General features: G+C 48.0%; 2 protein-coding genes across 2 annotated transcripts in view; one reads left to right on the forward strand and one right to left on the reverse strand.

Moving 5' to 3' along the window:
• The first annotated feature begins 1297 nt into the window (after positions 1-1297).
• KLF9 (KLF transcription factor 9) lies at positions 1298-16507 on the forward strand. Its single transcript, XM_086868439.1, has 2 exons — positions 1298-1950; positions 12888-16507. The coding sequence occupies exons 1-2, from the start codon at positions 1482-1484 to the stop codon at positions 13118-13120; spliced, it is 702 nt and encodes a 233-aa protein (XP_086724565.1). The 5' UTR covers positions 1298-1481; the 3' UTR covers positions 13121-16507.
• A 3845-nt stretch (positions 16508-20352) lies between these two features.
• SMC5 (structural maintenance of chromosomes 5) overlaps positions 20353-21817 on the reverse strand; it is a 41073-nt gene continuing 39608 nt past the window's right edge. Inside the window, exon 25 of the mRNA XM_023944825.2 lies at positions 20353-20636. The gene's annotated coding sequence lies outside the window, so the exon portion shown is untranslated. The remainder of the gene's footprint in view (positions 20637-21817) is intronic.

Genomic DNA, 21817 nt, shown 5'->3' on the forward strand with positions numbered 1-21817 from the left:
TAGTGCTTGATCCAGAAGCCGATTTTTCATTTCTCTTTGTCTGAGCACAGCTCGGTTAGCTCTCACAACGCTCCACGAGCTTTGCGCGTCCGATGGGGCAGGGATGAGGGGCGTGTTATTTGGGTAGAGACGACGGGTTTTGGGGATTCGTTTAGGCTGGATGGCACTTACTCGGCGACAGCCTGTCAACCTGACCTTTATTTTTGCCAACAGTGGCAAAACAGCAGACACCATCAGGTGGCTTTAAACTCTTCCCCGGCGCTGTACGCTCGGTGACCTCCCCGAGCTACCTGCCCGGCTCATGGTGGGGGCACGGGGGGGGGTTCCCTTCCCCGCTTTACGGAGCCGCCTTGTCTCAGCCATGACGCTGCGGCGATAGAGCGCCTTACGCCGCCACCGGCTTTCTCCGGGGGGGGCTTCGCGGGATCCCGCTTCCTGCACAGCGCCCGTCCTCCCGCCTCCTGCCCGCCTGGACCAGGGGCCGCGTCCCGGGGGCAGTGCGGGGAGCCCCATCTCGCGGGTCCCGGTGCCGCGGGCAGGGAAGGGGGAGGCAGCCCGGGTTCGCGGCGGGGTCACGGACACCCCGCCCGGGCGGGGCATTCCCGCCAGCGGCGCGCGGGGGGGGGGGGGCGGCCGCGGCCGGAGCGCGCGCCCGCCGCTCCCCGCGCCTCCAAGCGTTGCGCACCTTTCGGGACCGGGCGCTGATTGGCGGGGCGCTGCCAGTGACATCAGCCGGCTCACTTCCCATTGGCCGGCCCGTTGCTGGGACCGTAGGACTTCCAGGGAGCCACTTAACCCCCTCGGCGCCGCCGCCCCGCGCCGCCCCCGCCGCGGTCCCCCGCCCGAGGCCGCCGGTGGCTCCTCCGGGCCGGGGCCGGGCCGGCGGCGCGACCCCCGCGGCGGGGAGCGGAACCGCGGCTTCCCCCGCCGTCCCGCCCGCGGCGGAGCCCCGGCATCGCTGCTTTAAGCGGTCGCGGCGGGGCGCCCGGAGTAGCACGCGGCCTGGGGAGGGAGCGCGGCGATTGGCGGGGAGGCCGCCCGGCGGACACGCCCCCCCCTAGAAAAGGGGAGCCGTGAGTGGCGGGGGGAGAAAGTAAACACAGCCGGCCGGCTCTGCCCGCGGACCGGCCGGGGCGGGAGGGGCTCCGCGCCTGACGTGATGGGCCCCGGCGCGGCCGCCCCCGGGCAGGAGCACGCGGGGCGCGGGGCGGGCGGCATCCTCTCCCCTGGCCCCTGCGCCGGACCCGGGCCGGCCGCGCGGGCGGCGCTCCCCCCTCGCCGTCTGCGCGCCGCCCCCGGGGGGCGGCGGTGAAGGACCTGCCCGGCGCCCCGCTATTTATTCGCCCCCACGCCCCCTTCCTCCTCCGCCCCGCTCTTTCCCGCGCCGCGGGCGGGCCATGGCTGGCGGCGACGCGGTCGGCCCGGTGGACGAGCACTGAGGGCGGACGGAGCCTCCCTTGTCGTCGGGGCGCGGCCGCACCATGTCGGCCGTCGCGTACGTGGACTTCGTAGCGGCGCAGTGCCTGGTCTCCATCTCCAACCGCTCGGCCGTGCCCGAGGCGGCGCGGCTGAAGGTGCCGGGTGAGGGGGAGGCGACCCGGGAGCTGCGCGACCCCCGCGACGCCTGGAAGGACTACTGCGCCCTGCTGGCCATCGCCAAGAGCCTGCTGGAGCTGAACAAGTACCGGCCGCTGCCCGCCCCCTCCGTCTGCAGTGACAGCGTGGAGAGCCCCGACGAGGACGCGGGCTCCGACAGCGACGCGGCCACCGAGCAGGGTTCCAGCCCGCCCCGCAGCCCCCCGCCGGGGCCGCCCCCCCGCCTGCGCGCCGCCGGGGCCGCCCCTAAGGGGAAGCTGGCGGCCGAGAAGCGGCACAAGTGCCCCTACAGCGGCTGCGGCAAGGTCTACGGCAAGTCTTCCCACCTCAAGGCGCACTACCGGGTGCACACAGGTCAGCGGCGGCGGAGGGAAGGGGGCGGGAGCGAGCGCTTGTCCTCGGCTGAACCCGGCCAGCGGCGCGCCCGGCATCCCCGCGCGCCCCCGCCGCCCTGCTGCGCCGCTCTGCCTTCGGGCACGGCTCGTGTCTTTCCCTCCTTCACGCCCCTCTTCCTTTCCCCCGCTCTCCTCCCCCCTAGCTCTCATCGGCGCCCCTTGTCCGGCGGGAGCTGGCGGCCGCCCCGGGCGGGGCTGCGGCAGCGCCTCTCGCCGCGCCCTGCCCGCCGCCCACCTGCGCCGGCCCGGGGATCGGCCCGGGAATCGGCCCGGGGATCGGCCCGGGAGCCGGCCCGGGGATCGGCCCGGGGATCGGCCCGGGGATCGGCCCGGGAATCGGCCCGGGAGCCGGCCCGGGAATCGGCCCGGGAGCCGGCCCGGGAGCCGGCGGGCAGTGCGGGCCAGGCGGCAGATGCCGCCCCGGAGCAAACTCCGGCGCGGCTGGAAGGATGACGGCGGGGCCGCCGAGTTGGCTCGGGGCGTCGGCGAGGGAAGCACAAGGGCGGCGGGATTGGGGTTTCCTGCCGCTGTAGGCGGACGAGCGCCTGCAGCGGGTCAGAGCTCGGCACCTATTCCGCAAGGGGGGCGAGGGCAGCGCCGTCCCCGCCGTCGGACCCGCGGCCTGGGCCGCAGAGTTGTCCGTGAGCTCCGCTCGGCTGCGGGGACGGACGTCGCGGGGGCTGGCGGGGCTGGCGGCTCGGCTGGGCTCGGGAGGGGGCGGCGGCGGCGTCTCCCGGAACGTCGGTGAGCTGCACCTCTGGGGCTTGCGGACACACCCCCCTCCGGCGGGCTGGACGGGCCGGCTCGGGGAGCGCTGAGGCCGGTGTCAGGCGCTCGGGCGAGCGGTGGAGCCCCGGCGGAGCGGAGCACCGCCGGCTGCCCCCGAGCTGCCCCGGCGCTGCCCCGCGCCGCGCCTCCGGCCGAGCGGTGGAGGACTGAGCCCGCTCCTCCTCCCGCCGGCAGCGCCCCGCACTGTCGGGTGTCGCGATCCGGCTTCGACGCGTTCCACAAGGGCTTCATTCATCCAGCTGCGTGCTCCCATTCCCGGCCCTCGCCCGGGCGCCTCGGAGGGTGTGGCAACATGGAAACCTGGAGATAAAACGTATCTGCTGTAGCCTGGCCCCAAGGAAGCAGCAGCTGCAGACTTCTCTGCTCGTTTGTTGGTTTTCGTTTTGGTGGGGTTTTTCCTATTTATTTGTTTGTTTTTAGACCGTCAGTGCAAGTGATTGAATAAAAACCTTTATGGGTCTGTGTTGCTCTTGGGGTCATAGTGAAGTACAAAAGGCTGCTTTAAAAATATTCTGAATTAAAGGGTTATGTGCAGGAGCAGAAAGGAGTGAATCAAAAGAGACAGACACTGCCAAGACATTTCACGTGCTTCACATCAGTTCTGTCAATGATGGTGCCTTTTGGGTTTTGTCTGGTGGTGGTGGTGGTGGTGCTTAGTGGTGTAATACAAAATGGGTTGATCACCCAAGGAATGTACTGTCAGGCACTGCTGTAGAATTTAAAATGGGCTCCTCAGGATATGACCACATCTAAGCTCCAGCTCAGCTTCTGTTGCTCCAGTTTGCCGGTGTGCCTAGGTGTGCACGCACTGCGGAGGAGGAGGAGGTGCTGGTTACCTGCCGGTGCCCTGCTGGCAGATCTGGGTGCTTATCTCAAAGAGGCTGGAGAGCAGGAGGCAGGATTACTGGGTATGGCTCAGCAATGAGCTCTGTGGTTAGACTTTCCCTCCGAGCTGGGAAAGAGGATGGTCAGTGGTGACCCTATGTTGACCTCATGACCAAGTGCCAAGGGTTGTTGTGTTACCAGCTCAGAGACTGCAGCTCAGATGCTCTTTTGGTGGCTGAGTGTAACTGGTGCTCTCCATATTGTTGTCTCGTAAGTGACAAAGAAAACGTTAGTATCGTTTCCATCTACTACCCCATGCTCAAATATCCACCCCGATAAGAGAACCAGAATAGATGTTGGCTGAGATAGCATTCTGTGTGATGACATGTAAATTAATGTACTGTACAACCCACACAGCTTGCTGTAAGCAGTAGTGTTATTATAAGTACTGCTGAAGTGGTATGAGGTTTAGTATGTGCTGCTCACAAGTGGGTGGCCTGAGCTCCAAGTATGAGGCGTTTGACTCAGACACACTGATGTACTGTCATGGTAGTTCTGTGTGATTAAAATCGCTGCAGACGTCCAGGAGAAATGAACTTTCAGTGCTTCCTCATGTGAAGTTAATTGTAGCTAACTGAAATGCTAAATGATACTGATAATGTTAATTCTTTATAGAGATGACAGCACTTCCTTAGCAACAGTGGGATTCAAGGGGACCTCCAGAGTTATCCATAACTGTACATTGAAGAGCATTAATGGGCCCTCCTTAGTACCATTTTACTTCCTTTTTTTCAAATAATCTCTCTCTCTCAACTATCTGCCATTTTTCACCAGGCCACCAGCTAGATTTTTTTCTGCAGTGTAGCCTTTAGTGAAAGTAGGTGCACAGCCACTAGTTGAAGCTTCCTAGTCTAAGATTTTTAATATTTAATCCCAGTATTTCTATCTTGGAAAATGGTTTAAGGATTTTTGTTCACACTCGTGAACTTGTACATACTCACAGCTCTCTTTATTCCTGAATCCGAACCAAGCAAGCTGGGAATCTCTGGATCCTTCTCTTTCTATGTAGTGGTTGAGAATCTAAATACTCACCAGTTCATCTTTGGTAGCCTAATGCAAAGCAAGAAACAAAATACCAAATCAAGGTAGAAGGGTAGAAGGCAGAAACTTGATGCTTAGAGGTTAGAGGTCTGTATCTTATTAACCATTCTTTAAACTCGTAGGTTCAAAGGTTCCGTATTTCAGATATTAAAAATGTCTATTTAACTGTTTGCTTGAAGTTTGGGCCTTTGATGATAGTGCTAGTTCAATTTCCAGAAGGCCTAAATTAGCCATCTGTCAGAAGTTGTCTTTTGAGTTGATCTTTACAGGGAAAGATCAGCAGGTGGCACTGCACATCCTGCTTGTGCAAACAGCCCCCCTTGCTTCTGCTGCTAGGTGAGACCCAAGCCCTGGAAGTGGCACAGAGGTCAGGGAAAGGTGAAGGACCCGTGTGACCAAGAAACAGACAAGCAACAGTGGGTAAGCAAGAGTTACCTTCAAAATGCACAGAATTCTCTAAATTCTCTAGGTAGGTTTAGAGGTTTGGTTATGACAGGTGTTGTGTAGTGTTGTTATTAGCCTCAAAGATGGAGCAGGGGGAACAGCTTAATAGAGAGGGATGTGCAGGCCAGAGGGTTTGTGGGGAAAATAAAGGCATACGAGAACAAACAAACAATCTCAGTCTGCAGGCCTGGCCAGAGGGACTGCAGGGCAAAGGGCAGGGAAAGAAACTGGCAGGAGAAACAAGCTGTGCGAAATTCATGTTTGCTATGATGGTGTGAATATAATCCAGTTCAAAGGCTGATGACCACTGAGACCAGATCTTCTCTGTCCCTCCTTCCTGATCAGGAAGGTACTGTAAAAGTAGCTTGTGAGATGCTTCCTCCTCCTGGATTTGTAGGTGTTTACTTGCCTGGGGAAGCTGAAGATTGATGAGAATTTCAATATACACATCAGATGCCTTTAATTAAGAGTTTAGATGCCCAAAACCCAGATGTGGGAAAAGTTCCCCATCTTCAACTAGGCTTGTCAGCCAGCTGTAATCATCATGTAAACTGGATCCAAACAATGCCAAGGTATTTGTTACACCAGGCAGCTGATGCACTCTTCAGTGCTCCCAGCATTTGGCTCTCACCAGTGCTGGGAAGCAGGGCTTAGGCAGAGGTGTGAACCCATGGGCTGACAGGGAAGTGGAAGAGCATTTCCAGTAGAGAGTAGGAACAGGCACTGCAGCTGCCTGTTGCTGCTATCCAGATATTGTGGTGTTGGACCAGCCCCTGTATGGGTTTGGTTCAACTGTACTGCTTTGTTATTTGTGTTCCAGATTATCTCACTCAACAGACTGTATGATGCTGGTATGTTGACAGTCCTCTGCTCGCCGAGATCTTTCTCAGTAATTTTGTTTGAGCATAATCTGAAATTCAGCATTTGAAGACCCTCCTATCCAGCTCATGCCATGTCACTTAGCCGGATCCTTTAGAATAGGACCCAAGAGCAAAAAGTGGAGCCGACAACACATTTTTTCTTAAATACAGACTGCAGTGTGAAATACCATGGTGAATGAAAATGCGCAAATTGCTGGAGTTCTAATGGGCGTGTTTCTGGGTCTTGGAGAAACATGATGATCTTGACTGGGAGCCTTGCCAGCTGAGTAGGGTAGGCAGAAATCCTCAAGATTAGGTTTGAAGTTGTCCAGTTTCCAATTGTCTTGTTTTCTAATAAAAAAATTAAGGTTTTAAGCAAGCGTATATGTCACTTGTAAAAATGCTCCAGAAAAGTTTATCAATTGTGTCAGCATGACAAAGTTCACATGTAGGACAGAAGCAGTGAGCAGGCATTATCCATAAGAGCACCATTCCTGCTTCCAGATGGATGTATTGGAATTTCAGCTTTACAGAGTTCTGCACACTGTTAGTGCTGTGGCACTGAAGACCATGTGCTGGGTGACCCTGCTCTTGTTAGCCTCTGTTCCTTGCAGCACCAGCTGTTAGGATTGCTGCAGGAACTTCTTTGTTCCTCTTTGTTGGCTGCTGTGGTGTTGTGCACCAGGCTGCTTCTCCTGTGCTTCTGGCCTTGAACAACTTCCAAGCCTGCATCTGGAAGAGCAGGGAAGGGCCAGTTTAGGACTAAAGGGTCTGTGGGAGTGATGGCAAAGAATACTTCACTGTTCACTTGTAGTAGTGCAGTTCACCATCTGTATTCAGGTTACGATGAACATGCATAGCCTGAAAGCACTCTATAAATACCTTAAATTTGAAGGAAAAGTGTATTGAAACATTGGCTAATAAGTTCAGAGTGAGATATCAAAAGTTATGTTGTCTTTCTGAATGCACGTAAAATTGGATTCCTCCTTTCCCCATCAAAGATGTTTCCTCTTAGCAAGGAAATTTGATTATTCATACAGGAGAAGAACTTAAACACAGTGTCCTTTGATCTCAGGTAAGTGCCCTAAGCACCAGGCTAGGAGTTCATCTCTCTCCATTGTTCAGCTAATATTCAAGTATTACTGCAAAATGGAGGAAGTTCACATGGAGATAAGCCAGGAAAGCAGAAGAGTGAAGAATTTGTCTCCAAGAACGTATTGCTGAGGGCTCTCGTCTCAGCTACAAAAGCATAGATATAACTCTCTGGTGAGGTTTGGAATGATCTTTCATCTCCCAAGGAGCTTACCTGACTGATATGTCTCTCTCTCTCTCTATGTTTATGTGTATAGAGGCACAGTCCTCCCGAGAAAGCCTTTTGTAATACAGTCAGGGAGGTTTGTGCTCTGACAGAGAAGCTGAAAGGGCATCCTTGTGTCTGGTACTGTGTCACAGTGGGATAACAGCAAGACAATTTTCCTGGAATTTACACTCTGAAACAACAGGTTGTAGCAGGTGGTTTTGCATCTGGACTTCTGAAAGAGACTCAAAATACCTGTATGTCCAAGCAGCTGTTGAGTGGTACTTTTGAGAATGTCAGAACATCACAGATACTTGCTGAAAGTAGCATTTTAATACTTGAACTAACCTGTTGTGTTTAATTCTAAGTCCTGGCAGAATAAATCTCTTTCTGGAACCTGAATCCATCTGTTGCCTATCCCATCTGTTTGACCTGTTGGCTGGTTGGATGACCACGGTTTAGGTGTTCTAGAAAGCATTGGTTTAGGCATGTGGTCCTTTACATCCTCACTGCTGATCTCTGGCTGCACCACTATCTGTACCTGGTTGCCACGTGTTCTAGTGGTCTGATTTTGGAATATCTCAGAAGAGGAAAAAGCCTGCTTGAAAGGCCTCCGGTCTGTCTGTCCTGAAGATCTATGTTCTCACCAGAATATCTTGCATGTGGACATTCAGTCAAAATCCAGTGTTCCACAGGAAATTGTTCATTCAGGATGTGTGGGGCAAATAACCCGGGGAGAAAAGTGAGAGATACCTGAGAAAAGAGATATTCTGTGTATTAAAGCCACATGAACTGCAGCTCCTGACCTCAGTCATCCACACATAAAGTGGCATTTTGTGGTGAGAAGGCAGATGACTAATCAGGATACCACTACTACCTGTACTTATGTTAATGAGTCTGCTAATGCCCACTCTGTATTCTTTTTTCAGAAACTCTTTCTGCATAAGACTGCAGTGTGGGAAAACTGGAAATGTCCCAGGGTAGGGAAAAAAAGATTTTTTTCTTTTGTCTATTTAGAATTTAAATTAATTTAAATAAAAATTTAGAATAAAATTAAAATTTTATTTAGAATACATATTTAGAATCAAATAAATTTAGAATAAAATTCTAAAGACTAAAATAAAGTGGATGTGCCTCAGGTCATACAAAGTAGCTTGGATATAGAGTTTAAACTTGCACAGAAATAACATATTAAACATTTGTCATAGAGGGTGGGGAGAAAGAACAAGTCGAAAATGGCAGGTGTAGCTAGAGGGCTAAGATTAAAAGGCTCTGCAAAGACCTTTACATCCATATGGGATTTGCAGTAAGCCAGGGTTTAAGGAGCAGGAGTTATTTAGACTGTAGAGAAGACCTGTGAAGCAGCACTATTAACTTATACTGAGAATAAGCTGTCTCTCACTATGTTCCTGGTGTCACACAGCACAAAAAATGGGATTCTGCAGATACACCTATTACCTAGTTCCTATTACCTATAAATCAGTTTATCATTCACTTTTTGCTTCCGTAAGCTACCCTGGATATATGTGTATATACATACTCTTTTTTTAAAGAAAATTATTTACCTCTTGTGACTGTTGTGTTACGATCCAGTCACAAATCGTTTCAAATTATCATGATGTACCATTGACCTTTCCTTCATTTCTTGATGGAAAATCCCATGGAAGGCAAACTTAAGAAGTCAGTAGCATACAGCCACTAAGGGAAACAGTGTGTGACAGCACTGTGTGTTGATGTTTCATTCTGCTGTTTCAAGCTTTAGCATTACTACCCACAAAACTAAAGGAGAAAAATCCTAAGTATAAGGTAAGCCTTGCCTGAGCTGAGGCAGAAATCCGTATCTTCAGATGGAGGCAGCACTAGATTGCACTGCAGTTCTCTGGGCCACTGCCTGCCCAGCAAGCAGATGAGCTGCGAGACTTGTCTCCTCAGAGGGCTCTTCCACAGACATCTCTGCTGCAAAAAAAGAAAGCATGTCAAATACAGCCAGTCCAACCCCAGCTTTGTTGAGTGGATAGTTGTCACATGCCGTCAGCCATCTCTGCCTTGCTTTCAGTGCTTCCTGGGGACACACGCCTCGCCTGCTTTGCACCTGTTGAGACTGTCACTGAGGTACCATCTCTTTGGGCTGGTGTCATCTCTTGTAGCTTTGTGGCCAAGGGGAGCAGTGAATTCTCAGGCTCAGAAATGACCCCCAAGGACCTGGAAATGCCTTCCTTCACCTTGTCTCTGAGAAGCATGGAGTTTAATGCATCCAGGTGTTAGGGATTCTGCCTACTTTCCTATGGGTGTAGCAGGGTGGAAAACGGATGGTGATTGCTGCTACCACTCCAAAAGTGTCTGAGGAAGCTGCTCACATAGGCACAGTCAGTCACTGAATCCACTCTCACACACACCACATAGAGGTCAGCAAAGACAGATGGGAAGGGTCTCCTGTAGAGAGTTACAGCAAGGTTTATTGCAAACTCACACTGAAGGGGTCCGAGGACAACAGACAACCCACACCAAAGGGATCCAGTGACAAAAGACAGGGATTCAATGCAGTGTTTCAGGTTAAGTATGGGGTCAGGAGCCAATGGTGTGGGGACACGGGTGGCACAAGGGCAGGGCAAAGGCTAGTAACCTCTAGAAACTGAGGCAGATTAACCTAGTGTGGCAGAGCACTATGGGGAAGCTTTTGGTCTTGTCCCAAGCACTGAGGCTTTCTTGAAGCCTGTAGTAGATTCTTCCAGGGCATCACCCTAGAAGTTCCTCTGACAGGCTCAAGGGCCTCCACATATGGGCACTTCCAAAGTGTCTGTGACAGCCTCTGCAGGTTTGTATTGCTGAGGTGGGGAAACTGTTCTTCACTACTGTACTTAGGAGCTCGGCAGTGAATGGGGGGCACTGCTGGTGGCATCCAGATGCATCTAAGGGAGCATGGCCACCCATCTCTTCCCATGATCTCTGCTGTGACCCCATCCTTGTGCACTGCAGCTTTGCTGTTGGTAGCAAGGGGTCTCTGCACCATGCCAGGCTCCTGCAGCCTTTGTATCCTCCCCCAGCCGAGCCCAGGGTTGATTGCCTACAGAGTACAGTACCAAAGGCACAGTGGGTGAGGTGATCCTCAGGTGATCCTGAGCAAGTCCTGCCTTTCTCCAAAGTTTTGTGGTTACACTGCATAACCTTAGAGTGCTTTCCACTGGCCTGTGCAATGGATGTGTGGGGTAGCAACGGTGGAGGTCATGCTGCTGTCATGTGGCAGAGGGAATTCCAGAAGCAGGGCTTCATTTTACCTCCCCATGTGAAATTCCAGGAGGGCATGGGGGAGGAGTTCAGTCTCTTAAGGGCTGCTTGAGGCCAGATCTTCTATGCTACTTTTAGACACTCAGGTTGGATACTACCATGCCTAAAATGTAGGTGCTTCTCTCCAAAGCCTGATGTTGTTATCCAGCCTAGGCACCTGATCTCCCTGTTTACAGCTGGGTGCTTCTGCAGACTGAAGAGCCATCCTGAGGTAGATGGTTGGAAATGTGGTTTCTGGGGATGAGGCAGGATGCTTCGGTTGCTCCCACTGCTCTGGGGTATCAGTGCCTGACACAGAGGCATATACTAGATGGCCCCACGTGTGCAAGATGTATAGCACTCCTCCTACACTCCCAGGGGAAGCAAGAAGGCTGTTCTGCACCTCCCACTGCCACCTGCTTCCAGGAGCTCTGACAGAAACCATGAGATAGATTTCAAAAGAGCAGCACAAGTGAAAGGTTTGCCACAGATGCTAAGGGCTGGCACTGGGCAAGGGTGGTGGTGTGAGGTCTCTGTACAGCTCCTGGTGCTGCTCCACTGTGTAGCTGCAGCCGTGGCCTTCATGCACACGTGACCCTACATACTGTTTTAATGAATTTGTTTTATACAGGCGGTGGTTGTTCAAAGGTCTTCCAGCCATGTCTAAAAGCATACCTCAGGGAGCCAAGAAATGCATTTATAACAAACGAAATAGCCCTTGCTCACGATGGTCGGCAGCTCCGCCTCCACCAGGCTTGGGCAGGCAGCTGGCTTGACTTCCCATGCTCCATCCTTCTACCCTGACTGAGAGCCAGCATGGTCATGAGGCAAAGGAGGCAAGCACAGGGCCAGCAGCCACAGGGCTGTGTTGTCACCTGTGCAATCCCACTCATCCAGCTCAGCTCCATGGCATGCTGGTTGGAGTAGGGCAGCTGCCTGTTAAGGTGCACAAATAATTAGGAGCCCAAATAGTGGAGCATTATTCAGGGAGGTTTACGGGGGCTTTCAGGGCCCCTGGTGTAAATACACCTCAGCTTACCTAGCCTGTCCTTATCCTTCTTTGGCCTTTTGGATGCCGTCAGTGAATCCCTCCCTGCAACTCTACCATACTTTATACTAATTGTTGTCCTCCTGGCTTCAGGACTGTTCCTTCAAGTCTGTAGCTTTTTGTCTCTGCTGTTGTGTCTGGGGAGCATTCCAGGACCCACTTTGTAAATCACTCCCTTTTTGTTGATCTTCGAACGTAAAATGAGCTCACCTGTTGTGTCAAGCCTCAAATACCAATAAATACTGGAGTTCCTGAATTTCTTTCCAACTCTTCCAAGCTGGAAAATCTCTGGGATAGTTTTTATGTTTCCTGGTTGACTATAAATAGCTGTCACAAAGCTGCCATCTATATTCCCTTCAGGAGGCTCTGAAGAAAGTAAATTAAGGCATCAAACCTGCAGCAGTGCATGGTGGAAAGCTTTTGTGTGAACTTAAACACCTTCAGTTTCCATCTGTGCTGTGTACTAGGGTCAGCCTTGCTGCTCCAGAGGCACTGTGTTTGTGCCTGAAGGCAAGCTGTAGGGATGTGGAGTGCCAGGAAGATGATGTGGAGTGCACTTCAATCCTTGCACCTTTGTTTTGTAAAAGCAAAGTTGCAGTGTTGTTTAGGTTAAGGTGTTTGGCTTTGTTTTTCATCATTACAGCAAACATTTATTCTGATAAAGTGTGAATAATGAGGTATTTTTCTTTTCTTGAAATTAGCTGTCTAAGAGATTTCTTTCTGGAACACCTTGGATTTCCAGAGGAAGGGCTGAAAGGGAAGCACGGGACTTCCCTCTGGAGGTGCAGCAGTTTTGCCCTACATATTTTCTTCCCAGGCTGGAATGACTTGTCCTAGGTGAAGGATTTTTTTTTTTTTTTTTTTTTTCATAAATTTCTGACTGTTACAAATAATTCAGTAGAATGGAAGTGTCAGAGGAATAATTCTGGCACACCTTTCCCAAGCTACAGTAGTGAGACCAACATGAAAAACATACAGGCACAGGCAGAGCTCATCTGTTGTTTTGACAGTCTTCAGGTCATGTAAGGTTCTGCACTAGAATGTGAGTTTCATGTGTTAGGAGGGGTTTTTGGCTTCTACTGGAGGTGAGACTGAAACCTGATGAAGGGAGTTAGCAACAACTCCACAGACATTGGCACCATGGCAGGAAACAAAAGCAGCTTTTTTCCCTCAGCAGCATGTTCTGTGGCTCCTCAGCAAAGATGGCATGTGCCGATCTGCACTACCCCTGCCCCCGTAAATCTCTTGTCATCCTTTCTTCCCCACAGGTGAGCGACCATTCCCCTGCACGTGGCCTGACTGCCTTAAGAAGTTCTCCCGCTCTGACGAGCTCACACGGCACTACCGAACCCACACCGGTGAGAAACAGTTCCGCTGCCCGCTCTGCGAGAAGCGCTTCATGCGGAGCGACCACCTGACCAAGCACGCCCGCCGCCACACCGAATTCCACCCCAGCATGATCAAGCGATCCAAAAAGTCCAGCTCCAGCAGCAACTTGTGAAGGCAGGGCTGGCCCTGGGGGAGGAGTGGGGAAGAGGCAGGCTGTGGCAAGGATGCAGGCCGTGGTGCCAGGGCACGAGCATCCACTGCGGTGCCGGTCACCCTCGCTGTCCAAAAGCACATGTAGCCGGCATTTAAAAAAAAGAAAAAAAGCACTCAGTATCCCCCTCCCCATCTTCCACCTCCTGGCTCTGCCCTGAGAACAACAGTCTGGAACAAGTGGACTGTGGGGTGAGAGGAGGGAAGGGGCAGGCAGCGAGGAGGCGACCACCTCTTCCAATGTAATGCGTTGATACTGGTGTACATACATACGACTGGGCGGTCTGGCCTGTGCCACCACAGTAGCATGACCCCAAAGTCTTTGTGATTGCTGTGTCATGAACATGTTTTGTTGAACAGTGTAATGCTGCTTGTATTTAGAGTCTGTCGAGTAAAAACACTTTCCGAGTCACATAAATAACTCAGATAAAAACTCCATAGCACATTGTAGAAGTGGGTTTATTTCTGTGTATCTTCTGCGATCCTGCACTTAAAGAGACTATTAAGAGAAATATTACATATGTTACCAATAGTGACTGATTGATATACTGAGATAAGGTGAATTTATACTCAATAAGGCCCATTAACGTAAATAGGTATTTTTAATTTTTCTTTATATTAACTATACTTTTGAATATCAGCTGGACTTTTCCAGTAAGAACATGTATGATTCAAGAAGATACTTAAAGCAAAAAAAAATCCCCATAAAGAGCTCAGTAATTTTCTGACTGTGTGTGTATTTAGGTCTGTTATTCACTTACCTGGAAAAATACAACTCAGCCTAGATAATGTGGCGGGCATGTGGGAGCTAAGCATATGTCTCTCATATGATCCTGTACTTTACTTGTCAGTAATACAGTACTGTACTATAGAAATGCCACTAACAGTGCTTTATTCTGCTGTGGTTTGTTTGAGTGGGTGCACAAAGCAGCTACCATCTTTACAAACTGCTGCTTTTTTAAAGGCTTTTTCTCTTCCTACACTTGCCTTAAAGATTTATTCTCTTCATACCATGGCCTCACTCCCTTGGAGTCCTAGGGAGTTGTGTGTGTTTATGGAGAGAGTAGACCTTTTCTTAAGAGCACTCTGCTAATGGAAAACACCTAAAATTACTGTAAGGAGCACTTTGGAAGGGCTCCTATATCTCTTGATTGCTCTTTCTCTGGAGTATGGGGGAATACCACAAGCCAATTTGAAATACAGAAGGTGTCTTGCAATACTCCTTTATTACGTAAGGTTCTCTTAGTACTTTGTACCTGTGTCATCTATGGCATGTCAAATGCTGATAAATAGTTAACTTTTATTTTAAAGCTGTTTTTTGATCTTTAAAAGGAGCAGAAAGACCACTGAATGAAAACTTTCAGATGTGGTCATTAGTGAGTATTTCAATTTTTTTTACGTTAAAAGCATGAAATTTAAGAGATTATCAGTGATACATTTTTTTCCCCTCCCCAGTTGCAAAAAGGGGGAGAATTCTGTTTACACGTTACTTTTTTCCAGAAACATTCTTCTGTTTGGTTTTTACTCCTTCCTCCAGAAGAGGAAGGGGAGGTGCAGCCCTACTACAGATACTTTGGGCCAAATTAATTTTGTGAGTACTTACACTGAAACCCAAAGTGTCTCCACTGCAGATGAATTTAGGTCATCTTGTAAAATTCTGTACATAAAAGATGTTGTTAGCACACCTGCAATTACAGTATCTTATTGTTTTATCTGATAAAAAGCTTGCTTCCTAGAAACAAACATAAAAAATTAACTCGGAGAGTAGAGTGTTTTCCTCTACAGTTATATATGGCTTTCAGCATTAGAAATCAGTTTGCATACTGTGTTTTTACCTGTGTAGTTCATGATAGATTTTGTCTATGTGAAGAGAACTTCTTTTAAAGCATTGGGGATATTGAACAGTCTGTGGAATAAAAAGGGATGTGTTTTCTTCAGTGAAGACATCAGGAAACCAAGCACACTTTCTACCTCCGTTTCAGCTTTTTGAAACATTTATTTTAGAAACCAAACTTTAATTTCTCGTATTCAGATTGAGTCACAGGGACATAGGTTCTTTGTAATAAAAACTGGTAGTTTTGGTGTTTCTATTGATCTAGAAATACAGAAAGTGTTCTGCTTACCAGTCCTGTTAATGCTGCCTTGTGGAGTAGGGTCAGGGCCACAAGCAGCCCAATGAGATTCAAAGGTGCATCTGTGTTCATCTTTGTTCTTCTCTCTGAAGATCAAGCTAGATTTCAAGTCTCCGTCCTGCAGCCTGGATTGTTGCCATTTTGTGGGACAAAAGCAGCACTTGGAAAATTAAAGTCCGATCCTGTGAAATACAAGAGACCCTCACATCCAATCAACCACAACTAGAAGCCACAGCTGATAAGCAGCTCCTAAATGAGTATGTAAACCTTTTGGTGACTACCAGGATTAACTGATATATGGAAGTAAATGGCCAGCTTCATGGTTTCCATGTTGTGTATTTGGGGTAGAATGCACACTTAAAGAAATGTTCCTGCAAAGTCTGAAATAGGCAGGAGGTACTTTAGTCCATGGGACAATGGGACATGCAAGGCATGTGTCATCACTGCCAGTGACAAGATCCTGTTTCTGAAAAAAACCCTTCCTAAATGGTAATGTATGTTCTATTTCAGCATTGGGCAGACAGGATTAATGTGATTCATTAATCACTAACAGAATGCTTTGGGAATTACCAGGTTTGGGGATATCATTATACCGTTTTGTTAATTTGGTTTGGTTTTTTTCTTTCAGTAAAAGCATACAATGGCTTTAACACCTAAAATAAACTGCAGGTTAGATCCTTGCATCTTGAAATTAAGTTTTGAATAGTGTTGCAAGTGTTGGAAAAGAAAAGGAAAATCAGGTTCTCTAATACTGTATGTACTTGTTGTACTATTTTGGAAGTACTTAATAGCGCTGAAGTTAGGACAGCTCCTCTCCTTGATTAAGAAAGTCCATTAGTATAGACAAGTCATGGATTTAAAGGTATAGCTATGTAACATACTTCTTCTTGAACTCTTTTCATGACCGACATTACAGATCTGTTTCCAGCTTGCAGATGGACTTAGGCCAGCATATACCAGACTGGACACATACTTCAAAATGCTGTTCTACAAACCAGTGATCTGTAACACTGTAAAATACCAACTCCCAACAGTTTAATCAGTTTTATTTTTGTACAGTATTCGTATTCTTTATAAGTTATTTTGCTGTCCTGTTTTGTAAATCACATGAAATTGTAAAAAAAGGAAAAGAAAAAAAAAAAGTAGGCATAGATGTTTTTTGTACATATGTATATATATATTGTCCAAATAAAGAAAAAAGGAATAAAAAACCCAAATGTTGTCTTGAATGACTGGAACCAAGCAGCAGTCATGTAAACCAGCCTGAATGACTGAAAAAAAATACTGCACATTATGAAATCCACAGTTTGAGCAGTGAGTGAGCCAGCTTCTAAGGCCTTAGTGTTGCTAGTCAGCATTTAGCTTGGGTTGTCTTCCTCTACTTTTCCAGGATGTTTTCCCAGGCATTCCTTCTACTGATACAGCAGGGAGACAGAGACACAATTTGTACTCAGGTGAAAGTGTCCCATCACCTGCGTGCTCCAGCTCCCAGAAGTCTGTCTCCCACTGCTCCATGCCTTTTGTGCTCAGAGTAGTGCTCTCCCTCACACCGTGCAGCTGCTCAGCGAGCAAATGATGCTTCAGCCTGTGCAGCCACTGCTGTCCTGAGCATTCCATGGCTTTGGAGGCTTCACTGGTATGGAGATAAAAAACATCTACTTGACTTCTGAAAGGGAAAGGCAAGGTACTCTGTGCCAAAAAAGCTCCCTGACATGCACAGTCACTGGCAGCACAGTTACTGAACGCAACCACTTACAGGAACTAACTTAACCTGGTACATGGCCATGGTGCTAGGATATGACTGCAAGATGAGCCCTGGACCCGAGGGAACATGTAACCTTCCAGCAATTCAGACAGGGACAAATGGATGGAAGATTGCCATCTGCAGCTGGAACAAAACTTTTAAGTAGCTTCCAGATTTGACTCGATGCTGAGTTGGAGTTTTCTTGTGTTGGAAGGCTAAAGGACAGATTAAAAAAAACTCAGCATGCTGTTTTCTTTTTTCAGCTTGTCATTGATTTTATGAATAAGGGACACAGGACTGTGGCACTGACCTCATTCCCTTGCAATCCCACCATAAAATACTTTCCACAAATTTACCATTCTTCACCTTAAACCTTTAAATATTTGGTTTGAGTGCTGTAATTTACACAGCTACCACAATCTGCCTAGTGTATGGAAAGCCTTAGAAGGGTGTTTCCGACCACTGATATGTAGTACATTGTACAGAGGGGTCTTGCCAGGAGTGGTGTAATTTTTGTCTAGGAATTGGTACATCATGCAAAGACTTGGGTTTTCTACAGAAGTGCTGGCAGCAGTGGTATGGAGAAGTGTGACCCTGAACACAGACCTGCTGATTCTGAGAGCACAATTTCTACAAGGTTCTAAGAGTTTTCCGTACTTTCGTTTTTCCTCTGTGCCAAGGACAAAAGAAAGGAAACATGCCACAAAATGTCCTAAAAGTCTAGTTAAATGCCTGCAGAGTGGTTCAGAAAGCTGCATACAAGGAAGGCTGGCTTTCTGAATCTGCCTGCTGGGTGATCTGGATAATTTTGATCTCTATAGGAGTCTGTAACAACATTGTTCAACACTCACTCTTCCAGGGCTGAAGAGTCTGTGAGGTTTCATCTGTGAATCAGAGCTCTGTAATAACCACTACTTTCTCAATGACTTCTGCTGTGGAAACAAAACCTCTTTCAGGTTGAGCTCCTCACACTGCTCAGCCACACTGGAAAAATTTCTTCAGGAGTAACTAAATGCAAATGCCTAATTATCAGAACACTTTACTTACTCAAGTAATCTTTATGGGACTCAAAGCAGAGGAAGCTTTCCCAGTGGCAAGAATTTTTCAGCAATCACACTTTCACTGCCATGCTCTCCTCAGCTGAGAAACTCTGACCCCTAAAACACCTCCTCAAACACTTCTACAGGTATTGTGAAAATCTTCCCGTTTCAAAAAGATAACATCTTGACTGCCCTCTGTTCGAATCCTTTAACAGACATTTATTTCTGTACAATTACACAGTATTTTTCTGTCTCATCCATGGCTTTTGGGGTGAGCTGAAGTCCGTATCGCTTTCAGCTTGTATTTTTGAAATTGCTACAACTGTTGGTGTATTTTTATTGGCTTGTGACCTTCAATTGATAATTGATAAACATCCTATCACTTTTCATATCAAACCCCATCAGTCTCTGTTTCATACTGTCTGCTGCCTCTTAGGCCACATAATGCCTGTGGCTGCACAGTGAAACACCAGGTACAAAGGAAATGGAATGTGTAAACCACAGCACAAGGAGAATCACTGAATCACATAAGGGCAGTTCACCAACACCAGATCCAAAACCCCCCTCTTGGAATTCAGAATGCATGAAGAAACCAAAGAGCACAGACAGTATCAGAGCCCTTCCGACACTGTGCTAAAAAGGTGCACAGAGAAGTCTTGGACTTTCTCAATGGCTTTTTCTTTCTCCTCTGGCTAATGGGCAGGGGCCAGAAAGACAGCAGCAAGTTTCAGAAGACATAGATGTAAGGTGTGTTGCAGCTTCCTGGAAACACCACAAACACCAGTGTGGGCTCTTCTGCTGTTAAGGATTGCTTTGGTGGCATTGAACAGTTTTTTCAAGCAGAAAGCACATTTTGAGGAGCTATGAAAAGTCATGCATAACTGCTCTGTAAAAAAATACAAGGGAAAATCACAGTTGTATCACTAGTCTGTGCAATGCTGGTGGTAAATTTCCGCCTCTGCTTTCCTGCTTCACATGAAATAAGCCAGGCCTTATCTAGAAACTATATTACATTCAACTCTTACATCTAATACACAATATTTCTTAGGGGTATTTTTTTAAACAAACACTTCAAGGGGGACAGCCTTACTGTAAATTTATTCAAACTGAAATAAAGAATTCTCCCCAATATAAGCTACTGTAATGATTTTTCATTAATATACTGATTTCTAACATACTGATGATGCTTAGGGAATTGCATGCACACTGGTAACTATCCAGTTTAATATATTTAAATATATTAGCAGAAAGTCAGTATATTTTATAAAGCAAAGTGTATTTTAAACACTATAAAAATTCTGACCAGGAAAGTCCTTCGTGGATGGTACAGTTCAGTTCAGAAGCAAACACAAAGCAGAACCAGATTCCTCAGCCCCTGGGGCCCACAGAAAACTGTAAAATCAGTGGCTTTTCAACTGACCAGTCCTTCAGGCATTACTGCAGCAGGACAAAATGAGGCTGGTACTCTTGGTGGTGTCTGAAAAGCCCCTTTGCACTCCTTGTACTGATCATCTGCTTTGGATTTACACTGTAACTCCTCAGGAAAAGGAACAACAAAACCAACAAAACAAGTAAAAAACCTGCAAAAAACCCTCCAAACCACCGAAAAAACAACGAGAAACCCGCAAAACCCAACCATCCGAGAAAACCTTTATTGTCCGTGAAAAAACTATTACATGACCCCAACTGAGGTAAACCACTGTTAACGGATTGCAGCAAAGGTCAAGCTGCGTAATGTTCATAGTCTACAGCTTTGGTTACAAATTGGGAAGGGGGAATTGGACATCCTTCCCCTTTAAATTACATTATACAGATTCACTTTGAACCATCCATGTTATATATTACCTGTGCACTCTTCTGCTCTCTGTTCTTTTCCATGGCTTCTTGATATCTTCTGCCGCTATCTTATGAGTTATTATCCCCTCCCTCCACCTTGCTTCCTGCAGAATCAGTTTTGTCTACTACTATGCATAGTTTCTTATCTCCAAAGTCAAGTCTGTCATTACTTTCCAGCTAACTTGCCATGTTCACATCATGTTTTCCAAACAGGTCAGTCTGTAAGCAGGTGACTTGCTCTTCTATGAATACACAAGCCAAGATATTTGCCAAGGTCTCAATTTAGCTCTGTGTGCAAAAGGGGCAGGTGTAATGTCCCATTTTGAGACCAATATACACTGTTGTGAGTTAAGCCTGGGCAGCAGCTCAGGGCCACACAGTCACCCTCTCCCTCTGGGATGGGCCAGAGAATCATAATGGTAAAAGTGAGAAAACTTCAGGGTTGAGGTAAACACAGTTTAATTTGGAAAGCAAAAGCCGGATGCACAAGCAAGGCAAAACAAGGAAGTCATCCATTACTTCCCATCAACAGGCAGGTGTTCAGCTATTCCTCCAGTAAAGCAGGGTTCCACCACACACAGCTGTTACTTCAGAAGATGTAACTCCAAACACCCTTCCTTCTTCCCGTAGCTTTTACGACTGAGGACAATGTCACACAGCATGACATAGCCCTTTGGTTAGTTGTCCCACCTGTGTCACCTCCCAGCTTCTTGTAAACTTCTTGTGCTAGCAGGGCAGTGTGAGAAACAAAAAAGGCATCATTGTATTGCAAAGCACTGCCCACCAATAGCAAAAACATCCCAATGTAACCAACAGTGTTCTGGTTACAAAACCATAACCCCATACAAACTTCTGTCATGAAAATTATCCCACCCAAAAGCAGTACCACTGTCAAGAAAACCACACTAGCCTAGTGGGAGTAACAATCAACAGAAGACTGGACAACTGGGGAATTACTTCCAAAAGTAACTGGGGAGCAGATTAGTGGAGAAAAGCTGGAGGAATTTGGTGGAAAGCATAAAGATGGGCATTGGTATCAGAGGACTACACCAGTTGGAATGAAATGAGCCACAGGAGAGGTAGGTAGGTAGGCAGGCTGCTTATCACCTCTGGTACTTCTGCCTCTACTGTTGCTACTGGCCCTTATTTTTCCGTGCTTTCCCTGCTGGTTTTCCACACTGCTACAGTCAAGCCTGAAAAGCTTTCAGTAGCTTAAAGTATCTGCTTTATGTGCTTACTTCCCCTCTCCCTACTAGTTCAGCCTTGTCAATGGCTGAAGTTAGCACCAAAGTAAAATGAGGTTATAGCAGCTACTAGATCAGTAGTAGCTATAGTGCCAGTAGCAGCTACTGTAGTGCTACAAAAAAATGCCCTTCACCCTGGAATATGCGAAGGACACTGGATCAATGAGCCCCATATTAGCACGGCTTTTGGCAAGCCTAGTCTGGGTGCAATAGCATAGAAAGAGTCATGTGATTATCAGATGTTTAGGCAGGAATAGGTGAAGAATTTTTCTTGGAGTAGAAATTACACAAATTACAGTGTACTGAATTGTGATTTTGTTCTTAATTAGCAAGGGGGGAAAAATGCTTCCAGAACAAAAAGTTCTAGGAAAAGTAATTTTGGACACTGTTTTAATGAGTCAGAAGTGAAGAAAGTAATTTTGACTCAGTTATTTACAGAGAAGCTAGAGTGCTTCTAGGTTCCCCCTCCCCTGCTTTCCATGGGGTAGCTCTTCTCTCAGAACCTCCCATCAGACACTGTGCCAATCTGTCCTGCTTCAGGAATGGTACTCCCCAGTTCTTGCCCCCACAGGACTCTCCAATCCAGACACCACCCTCTTGCTTCATTTTCCCTCCCCCTGCAGAGTGCTACAGGAGAGAATTGGAGGCACAAAAGGCAAAAAT

The sequence above is a fragment of the Cyanistes caeruleus genome, chromosome Z, assembly GCF_971803275.1.
Source record: "Cyanistes caeruleus chromosome Z, bCyaCae1.hap1.1, whole genome shotgun sequence".
Taxonomy (NCBI): Eukaryota; Metazoa; Chordata; class Aves; order Passeriformes; family Paridae; genus Cyanistes; species Cyanistes caeruleus.

Coding starts and splice junctions, on each gene's coding strand:
- KLF9 (XM_086868439.1), top strand. CDS start 1,482: ATGTCGGCCGTCGCGTACGTGGACTTCGTAGCGGCGCAGTGCCTGGTC. Junction 1,951..12,887: donor GCACTACCGGGTGCACACAG/GTCAGCGGCGGC, acceptor TCTTCCCCACAG/GTGAGCGACCATTCCCCTGC.